Source organism: Helianthus annuus, chromosome 1, assembly GCF_002127325.2.
Source record: "Helianthus annuus cultivar XRQ/B chromosome 1, HanXRQr2.0-SUNRISE, whole genome shotgun sequence".
In the NCBI taxonomy this organism is placed as follows: domain Eukaryota; kingdom Viridiplantae; phylum Streptophyta; class Magnoliopsida; order Asterales; family Asteraceae; genus Helianthus; species Helianthus annuus.
The window spans coordinates 127,615,252-127,625,784 of NC_035433.2; the positions used below are offsets into that span (position 1 = coordinate 127,615,252).

The 10,533-nt window shown below is 38.5% G+C and overlaps 1 protein-coding gene across 1 annotated transcript; it reads right to left on the reverse strand.

The window, feature by feature from the left end:
- Positions 1–5,632: 5,632 nt before the first annotated feature.
- LOC110876692 (cytochrome P450 704C1) lies at positions 5,633–8,710 on the reverse strand. Its single transcript, XM_022124855.2, has 6 exons — positions 8,585–8,710; positions 8,230–8,445; positions 7,843–8,128; positions 7,406–7,740; positions 6,952–7,155; positions 5,633–6,009 (listed from the first exon to the last, which is right to left on the reverse strand). The coding sequence occupies exons 1-6, from the start codon at positions 8,708–8,710 to the stop codon at positions 5,812–5,814; spliced, it is 1,365 nt and encodes a 454-aa protein (XP_021980547.2). The 3' UTR covers positions 5,633–5,811.
- Between the last annotated feature and the right edge of the window lie 1,823 nt (positions 8,711–10,533).

Sequence of the window (10,533 nt, forward strand, 5' to 3'; positions counted from 1 at the left end):
GTTCGATTCGTAATTGAGAGTGTTAATTTATATATATAATTCGGAAGGAACCCTTTAATATTTTATAGGAGAACCTCATAACCAAATGTATTGAGCAGCAAACTGGTTCAGCTCCCATTTCTTAAACCTGAGCTCACGAGTTCGAGTTTTGTAAGGTCCCTTTTCCCATTTTTTTTCTTTTTTAATTAGTTCTGCAATTTTTTAGGTTGCCCTACTCGGTAACCCGACTTGTCGACCCGTTATGGCCCGACCTGTTGACCCGTTATGACCTGACACTATTTAACCTAGTTAATTTGTGCACCCTCTAACGAAAAATCTTGGATCCGCCACTGAAAATTGCTACTGTTTTATAACCGTATATTCCATGGCAAAAACCCTATTTTCTAGTAATGAATCCCATGGTTGTAATATCCTCTAGTAGCTTACCAATCTCTACGTTTTTAGACTTGAAAACTGTTTGCTTGCAATATTTCCATATACATCACCCAACAAGCGATTAGGATAACGGATTGAACCATTCGCTTTTGGGTGGATGTCCCATCAATAACCTCATGGAACTTCATGAGATCCGATAGCGAGAAGGCATACACGGGAGGGATAGAACACCGTAAGGAGTTGATGCTAATACCTCTTCTAACTAGCGCTACACGAGTCAGGAGTCGCTTAAGGTTAAGCCTCCAACCAAACATGTTGACTTTTTTCGGCACCCACCCATTCCAGAAGAAGATGTTCCCTTCCACTGATAACCTTTTTTTTTTTTTTTTTTGAAAGGTGAGGATCAAGAACTCGCGTATGTTGGGAGATGTAGACTATGTTGTCTTAACCGGGCCCACGCTACAGAGCCCCCACGCCGACCAACCGACATCAACCCCTCGATGAGAAACCCCTATCACCCAGGTAAACCCGGAGGGGAAAACTCACCCGGCAAGACTCGAACCTATGCCTTATCTTTCCGTGGCCACCACTGGGCTATCCAGTGATGGTTCTTCCACTGATAACCTTGGTGAGAGGTGCATGGACCGAACAGATCTTGTAGTGAAAACTTTATCGGTATTTGCCACCCATTTCCACTTATAATATAGGGGGAAACTATCCGGACACCCACTGCGCCTAAATCCACACTTTTTTAAACCTAGACGCCTCGTATAGACCTATACGAGGCGTCCATGCACTGAATTCGATGGGTGTACAGAGGGTGTCAGGCACGTTGTTTAAGGAACCCTATACGCAGGGTATGGGGCTATACGAGGCGTCTATGTTTGGTGTTTTTTTTTGGCTGAAATGAGGGGTGTTTTGGTGGGTTTTGGTATGGTTTTTTGGATAGTTTTTGAAGATGTGTTTTTTTGATGAAATTTTTTTTGGTTTTAAAAAAAGTTTTTTTTTTCTTTTTTACACTATAAAAAGTTGTTGTTTTTTAAAAATTAACTATTTGCCTTTAAAAATCGTTCTTTTTTTATTTTTAAAAAAGTGTTGTTTTTTTTTTGTTTTTTAAAAATCGGCTATTTAAATATATTATATTGTTTTTAACATTTTACTTTTTAAATATTATTCTTTCGATTAAAATTTTATTTCTTTCAAATATTGTTTTCGTATTATATTCAGGGGGTTATATTGTTTCCGTATTATCTAAATTTAAGAGAACAATCATTGAGTAACCGAATAACTGAAAACAAACATAAATATGACATATATAAGATAACTGTTTACATCCATAACAAAAATATATAAGATAAGTTTGTACATCCATAATAACAATAAAAACAACAACAGGTCTATGCATCCAAATCCGAATCTGAATCCTGATGCTGCTGCTGCGGCTGGTGCTGCTGCTGCGGCTGGTGCTGCTGCTGCGGCTGGTGCTGCTGATGTGGAGCTCGAACCGGTGGAAGCGGTATCGGGGGTAATCCCTCTCTCTCTCGTCTATCCTGCTCCGCCCGTACCAGCCAACCTACCAAATCGTCGAGCCTGTCAAGCCTGGCTCGTACATCCGGATGTAGCACAGCTCCTGGGGCACCACCTCGAATAACGTGACGTGGAAACTGAGGTGCCCCGGCAGGTGGCGGTGGCTGTGGCCCCGCTGCACCGTCTAGATCCTCCGGAGGGTCCTCCACGGGCACTACATCAGCAGGATCTGCAGGAGGATGAACGGGCTCGAAATGCTCTGGTAGGGCCTCCTCTCTCCATACGCCCCCGTCGCGGTTTTTAAACCGCGGGCCAACGGGGAACCTCCTGATAACCCTCATCCCCCATAGCGACTGCATACCCATCCGCGTCGGCATGATGGCCGGCGTCCGTAGATGTGGGTCCTGCTGTGGTACGAGGCCCAATGAACGGGCAATGACGGTCACGTATGCCCCGCCATACAAAAATCCGCGCTCCTGCCGGTGATGGCCGGAGGCGAAGTACTGGGCTAGACCGTGTGCTAGCGCGCACGGCCTCCTATACAACAAACAATATAGGAAAAAAAGATCTGTGGTCGTACACCACTCACGGCTGTAGCCGCGCGCTGATATAGAAGTGGCGAGCAAATGGTGCAGATACCTGCAGATAGTGTTAGCGAAATACAAAAACAGAGATTAATAAACAGTGCATATAATCACAATAATTGCAATAATAAACGTACATACCTGTATAGTGGGTCACTAACAAACGACACCCTCCCCTTCGACTTATCATGCTCCCAATGATCCGCCCCCGCAATCACCTGCCAAAACCCTACAAGAGTGGGTTTTTCAACCACCACTAGCCCCGCTGTGTAAATCTCAGTCTCGATCTCCTCCTGCATGTATAAACCACAACGCACCGCAAACTCTGCTAGCGTCATCGAACGCATAACGCCAGCAAGCCTGAAAGAAATCTCAGGCGGATGGGGAGCACCTGGGTACGGAAGCTGCACTGGCTCCCCAGGAGGGTGAAATGTGAATGACGAAAGGAACTCGACCAGCAGCTCCCTGTAGGTCGGCGTGTGCGCCAAGTCAAAAAGACGATGCCACGGCGAATCGATAGGTATAAACCGACGCACTCTCGGCGTCTCAGCAATCTCCTCCATCGCATCCCAATCGATCGATGCATGCGATCCAACGTGCATCCTCCTAAGCTTCTGGCAATGACGGGCGGCGTCAGTGCCGTCGGGAAACTCTAGATACGGATGCCCCTGCCGCGTATCCACAGGCGGCCGCTGTCTACGTCGTGGACCCTGCTGAACCGGCTCTATCTGAATGTCACCGCCCGGCATCAGATCGTCCTCCATAATAAATACTGTATACGTATACAAACAATAATAAATAAAACAATAATAAATAAATAAATAATTAATAATAATAATAATAATAATAATAATAATATAATAATAATATAATAATAATTAATAATAATAATATAATAATAATAATAATAATAATAATAATAATAATAATAATAATATAATAATAATAATAATAATAATAATATAATAATAATAATAATAATAATATAATAATAATTAATAATAATATAATAATAATAATAATAATAATATAATAATAATAATAATAATATAATAATAATAATAATAATCCTTATCGTTTGAAATATTTTGCGCGGCTCCATGTTTTGAGCTGTCAGCTGCTCGATCAGTTTCATTTCGCTTGGAGTAAACCTTCGCACAAACGCGTGGGCCGACAGGTCCTCACAAAGTTCGTGGTTATGTTCAATTGTTCCGTCTTTTATCTCCCAGGTTTCATACGGGTGGTTTCGGACAGCCATCAGGTAAAACGGGCAACCGGTTTTTTTGCTTCCAGCTTTTCTAAGTGTTGCTGTACTCTGGTGCTCACCACCACGATCACATTCAAGCCATACCCTCCCGGTTCTTCCCCCGATTTTCTTTGATCGACGGGTGACAATAACGAAACCATCCGCATTTGCTATTTCTTGTATCCGTTTCTTTAGTTCATCTAAGGAGTTGAAAACCTGTAACATCGACAATATTAATAATAATAATAATAATAATAATAATAATAATAATAATAATAATAATAATAATAATAATAATAATAATAATAATAATATAATAATAATAATAATATAATAATAATAATAATAAAATATTAATAATAAAATAGTAATTTATACCGTCTTTTTTAAGTACAGACTGTCCAGAATGGGAGGTGCTTCACCACCATATCTACCATATCCACCATAACCACCATATCCTCCAACGTCCGAATTGTTTTGATGAACATAAGGAGTGCCCGGGGAAATGAATTGCTGATGATCACCGTCTCCTCCGTATCCACCGTATCCCCCGTATCCACCGTATCCACCATATCCACCGTCTCCTCCGTATCCACCGTCTCCTCCGTATCCACCGTCTCCTCCGTATCCACGGTCTCCTCCGTATCCACCGTCTCCTCCGTATCCACGGTCTCCTCCGTATCCACGGTCTCCTCCGTATCCACCGTCTCCTCCGTATCCACCGTCTCCTCCGTATCCACCGTCTCCTCCGTATCCACCGTGTCCTCCGTATCCACCGTCTCCTCCGTATCCACCGTCTCCTCCGTATCCACCGTCTCCTCCGTATCCACTAGCATGGTATGAGTCATCTACACGAGCTGTTTCATCAACAGGAGGTTGCTTGTTCAAATCTAGAAACGGGCTGTTTTGTTTTCCTTGTATACTAGACACAACCTCCTCTTGCTCATTAGAATCGGGAACGCCAGACTCCTCCAAAATAGACAACCGTATCATCATTAGTAAATAATAAACGAAAACAACAAGTAATTAAAACATTTACGCTAATAACTGTTACCGGAACGCTTTCGTGCCCCCAATTTTCGCTAGAATATTGCCCGAATATATAGTTGCCGTTCCAATATGATGACATTTCAACACTCCGGGATGATAATAACGCAAACACAAATAAAAGAACAAACAGAATGTGAGTGTTTTTTTGTTGAAACCTCGGATGTGGACCAAGAACGCACTGTAGGTTGCATTTTATGGGAGCTAAAGACGCCTCGTATAGGTCTTTACTCCCCGTATGCCTTTAAGTCATGTCAGACATAGTCTCTTCATAGTCAAATCGGTCAGTCCAAGACGCCTCGTATAGGTCTATACGAGGCGTCTAAGGGCCTTCGGATTGGCCCCTCGTACAGGCCTAGACTCCCCGTATAAGTTGACTGATGTGACGTTGTACGAGGTGCAGAAGTTGGTCGGGAAAAGCAACCCTATACGCTTCGTATAGCCCTATACGAAGCGTATAGGAGGGTGTGGATTTAGGGAATAAGGTGTCTGAATATGTACACCCATAATATAAGGGGACTAGGGGTGGTTCACTAGTGATAGAATTTATCACTCATAAGCACCAATCAAGTTTCGCCATGTCATTGACCATTTTTCCATCACTCACAACCATTTTTAGTGGGGGTGGTCATCACTCACCACCACACCCAACAATTTCCCCTCAACGAACAAATACCCTCACAAAAATAAACCATAACGCGTTGTCACCATCACGAAAATGATTAACGCGTGGAAGATTAACGCGTTGTAGTTGTAGTGGCGGCGGCCCATCACGCGTGGAAGATTGTTTCCGTTATAGTATAACGGAGTGCCCCGGCACCCCTAAGGTTACCAGTGTTGAAAGTGAAGTGTACGCTATTACCGAAGCAATATATTTATCATTTAATTATTAGTCCTTAGTCCTTAATTACAACACTGTTATAGAACTATAGAGGAACACCATTACATTTGTTTATTAATTATTACACATGATTTTATTACACATGATTTTATAACAACATATGATATACGCAGAAGTATAACATGTTATGTTCAAGGATCGTGTAATCCGGACCTTAGAGAAACATAAATGTTCAATGGACCATCGAGTTGAATATTAATTGTGGTTCTATATTTTGGGTCTTCGTTTGCGTTACTCAACTTAAACGCAAAACAACCTAACAAGATAGAAGAAAATATCTTCATTTGCCTGTATGCAAATTCTCGACCCAAACAAGTCCGTGGTCCAGCCTGTGTAAACAAGAAAAAAAGAAGGATAAGAGCTAGTACCCAAGTGTAAGTATAGGAATTAGGAATATATAATATAATTTTAAAATGTCACATACTTCATCTTTTGGTCACTATTTCTTTTCTTTGTATGCAGTATAGTGACATTTTAACACAATTATGGCAATATACTATTCTTCCACACCGTGTAAACTTAAAACTTGTCAAATGTCTAAGCATATGAAACAAGCACTTGGTCTTAATTGTTACATTGTATATGTACCCTAAAAAACTTACAACATACCCCCCTCAGCTTTAACTAAACTAAACCCTACTTTTCCAAATATTTTTTCTATTTTATTTAGTCAATCACACGTTGACACATGTCCTACTCAAACGCTTTTTTTTTTTTTTTTTTTTTTGTTTATAACTTTTAAAATATGATATTTTATATATTTTTGTATAAATCCTTATGACATGCTTACTTTTATCTATGTTTTTTAAACTTGATAAAAATGTATTTAATGAAACACTCACATTCTTAATAGAATCTGTTCATTAGGTTTAAAAGAATAAAAATAGAATTCTTTTTAGTCTATGGCATGATATCCAATTACTTATATCAATCAATATCGTTCGTTTTACAAAGAGGTGTTCATGGCTTTGTTTTTTATGCCTCGAGTTAGAGACTTCTCATGAGGTCACCTACCTTAAAATTCCTATCACACAAACATGGTTGGCTATATAGAGTTCAACTCATCAACAATCAATAGTCCAAATACGTTAAGATTAGTCATTCATTATGACATGTACCACTTCTTTCGGTGGGATGGTGTGTGATCAATTCCTAAGGTAGAACTGCTACAATGACTTAGCATCATGAAATAAGAGTGTTATATTTAGAAGAACGTCTAGCTATACAGAAGTAGTTATATCTTTATGAATGTCAAATGCTAGCTAACTAACCTGAAAAGCTGTAAATTTAAAAGGGCTCTTTGAATGGAAGCAACCATTAGCATCGAGCCATCGTTCTGGTTTGAATTCATGTGCGTCATCACCCCATATGAACTTCATCCTCCCCATTGCATATGGCATGTAAGCGACCACATCTCCCTTCTTCACAATACAACCATCTGGTAGAACGTCACTGGAAAAGCATATCTTTAAATCCTACATAATTCGTATTTATAAGTTAGTAAAATGTATACAAAACAAACTTAGATGTGGTTAGTTTTATAGCGAGATCAAATGCAAACACTTTTTTTTTCACACACATCAATGGTCGATTCTAGGATTCTTATTGTACCTTGTGAATATTTTGATGGTACAAACATGCAAAGATTATGATTGCCATCATTTGTTAAAAATAATTAAGACATAACATGTATATGTCTATCTACTTGGGGCTCTAGGCACAAACCAGTGGTAACGCAGGATATAGTCTTATTGTTTCTGCCAAAGTTGCTTGAAGATATTGCATCTTCTCAAGTGCATCCTCACTCAAACGGGCCTCAAAATTCGCAACGTTTGTGACCTCTTCTTTTATGTACATTGCTTCTTTAATGTCGTTCGCAACCTTATCTTGAACTTGAGGATATTTGCAAAGCATGTAAATTAACCAAGTCATAGTAGCCGCTATAGGATCTTTACCAGCAAGTACATAGTTCATTATTATATCTCGAAAGTACTTTGGATCTCTATTTTCCATCTGCATAAACCTTGATAAAATATCTTCTTTCGTGAGCTGCAATGTCCGTAAATCAAAGGTCAAATTAAATGGTGTAAACAGGCTAGAGCATGTGAAACTATATACTTCTATTATTGTTTGAGAAACAGAATATACGTAGCTTACTAAATAATTATCCTTTGGCTTGCTCATTTGTTCACTCTTGGTCCGGATCACCTTATAAACAAACTCATCAACCACTTTGAGATTTTTCTTCAGTTCTGCTTCCGATCCAATATTAAAATACTTTTTGATCTTCCATGTTATGTCAACTAGTCTATTATAAGTCAACTCATTTGCATCGTCGAATGCACGGCTGAATCTAACACCTTCTTCATTTGATCCACTCAAGTTGTCAAGATCAACTCCAAAAGCAACTTTAAATATTGAATCCGCTGTTGCTTTCATGAACAAGTCCTGTATGTGCACATATCATGAATGTGATTTAGCTAGCAATAATGCCAATAAAAGGGGTAATACATCAGATGTTAGCTAGTGATAAAGAACGAAAACTTTACGTTTATATCAACGACTTGATTGCTCTTTGCTGCTTCTAAAAATATGTTGCCGAGTTTTACTGCATTTTTTCTGAAGGTTACACAACTAAAGTCTCTCAAAACTTTCGTAGAGAACTCATGGCTCGATAACTTCCGCTGTTCTTGCCATTCGTCCCCATCAACTGTGAATATACCGTCACCTAGAAAATCTTCTAGCAAGTTGTGGACATGCGTTCCCTACATTAATCATTTACACAAGTGTAATGTCTAGTGTGTGCATGCACATCACAAAAATTTGAAACCCTTTATGTAAATTAAGAGAAAATGCCAAATACTAGTTTTGAAACAATGAAATCCATATATATAGGGTACATACCTTGCCATAATTTTGGAAATTGGTCTTGAGGATATACTCCACAAGCACAGGATCAGTTGTATATATCTCGCCACGAAAAGGGCTAATCATTCTGAAAGTTTTGTACTTTGCCGCGAGATCAGCCATGTAATGGTGTAATCTCTTGAAATTGATAAGCATATTAAAAACTGTCCCGCCAATTGGATGGTACTTCTTCGTTTGTTGATTGTAGATGTAGAGGAAAATAAGAAGAAGAAATAGAGGTATGATAACCGTTATGAAGATTAAATTTAAGAGAAAGTTCATGGAAAATCCCATTTTGGAAATGCGATTTGATTTAGTTTGATGAATAACATGATCCTTGCGTCTTTCAATTTAATAGTGATTATTATGGCGGTTGAGTAGTCGACTTTGGCCACAACGCCCGGTGTCACGGTGATTGACACATAGTTACTTTTCATTCAAAAACAAAAAAAAAAAAAAAAAAAAAAAATTAAGGCTAATATTGGCCAAGTGATTCGAGGTATGGTCAATTAGAGCCAATGATTGCCAATTATAGCTAATTATGGTCAATTAAGACCGTTTATGATAAATTTGTTCAAGACCGTTTATGATAAATTAGTTCTTATATATCAATAGGATAAATATTGGTCAAATACATGTAGTTAGGGCGATTATTGGTCAATTACGGTAGTTAGGGTTATTATCAGACCATATGTAATGGGGCTTTATAAGGGCATGAAAGATTTTGATAATGCCTTACACCATTACTCATGGGCATTATAGGGGTATGAAGAGTGAGTGACATTTCTATAATAATGCCCAAAGAGAAGAAAAATAATGGAAAGTAATAAATGAAATGGGCATTAACCATTACACCTTTTTAAAAGGGTATTATGATGATGATGTGGTGAAAAATGCCCCTTAGTGGGCATTAACCATTACCTATGGTCTCAGTGGCGGACTCACATAGAGCGGGTCGGAGTCCCCGGACCCTAATATTTTTTAAAAATTAGTAGATTCGGTATGTTAAATTTTATAAGGACCACATAAATAAAATTAGGTGGACACGAAAAAAAGAAAAGGAAAGCCGGTATAGTGTTAAAGCCCCATCTTTACTAACAAGATGTCATGAGTTTAATCCTTGTATAGACCATTTATTTTTTATTTTTTATTTTTATAAATCTAATTCAAATCTCGCTCTGACCCGCCCCGAACGAGTACCGACCCGAAAAAGTTTGAACACTGAAAAAATGGACCCCATTGGAAAAAAAATTATCGATCCGTCACTGGTTATTATCTGTTAATTAGGATTGTTTATGATAAACTAATTAATTTTATATCAAATAGGTTTATTAGGCTAAAGGGTGTGAGTGTCATGGTTGGGACATAATTCACCACCTAGGAACATGAATGGAATGGTACACCACTCCCTTGCTTGATCCACCATGGTTTGCATGGATTAAACTATGGTACCATGGTCCTTTCCATTTTTTTAAAAATCATTTTCTTTTTCTTTAGAAAAAGATAAATTAAAATAAATAAGGGACTAGTGGTTTGGGTCATGACAACATCCTTAGGGTAGTGGTTTTGGATGGTGGATTAGAGCTGGGTGACATGACACTGACATGAAAAGTCATGGTGGTCATGAGTGTGATGACCACATCCTATAGTCTTGTTGATCAAATACGGTTAGTTTTGATCATTATTGATTAATGACAGTTAATTAAGGTTATTAATGGTTAGTTATGATAAATGGTGGCCAGTTGGGTTATTAATCGTCATGTGGTTTGAGTTATGGTCAATTTTGGCAAGAATATTGGTCAATCATAGCTAATAATTGTCAATCAAGATCATTTAACTATTTATGGTAAAGTAGTTAATTCTTGATCAAACAGGTTTACCTGATTGGCTATTGTGTAGGAACTATGTTCACTTTTTTATTAAAAATATTAATAAATTAAATAATA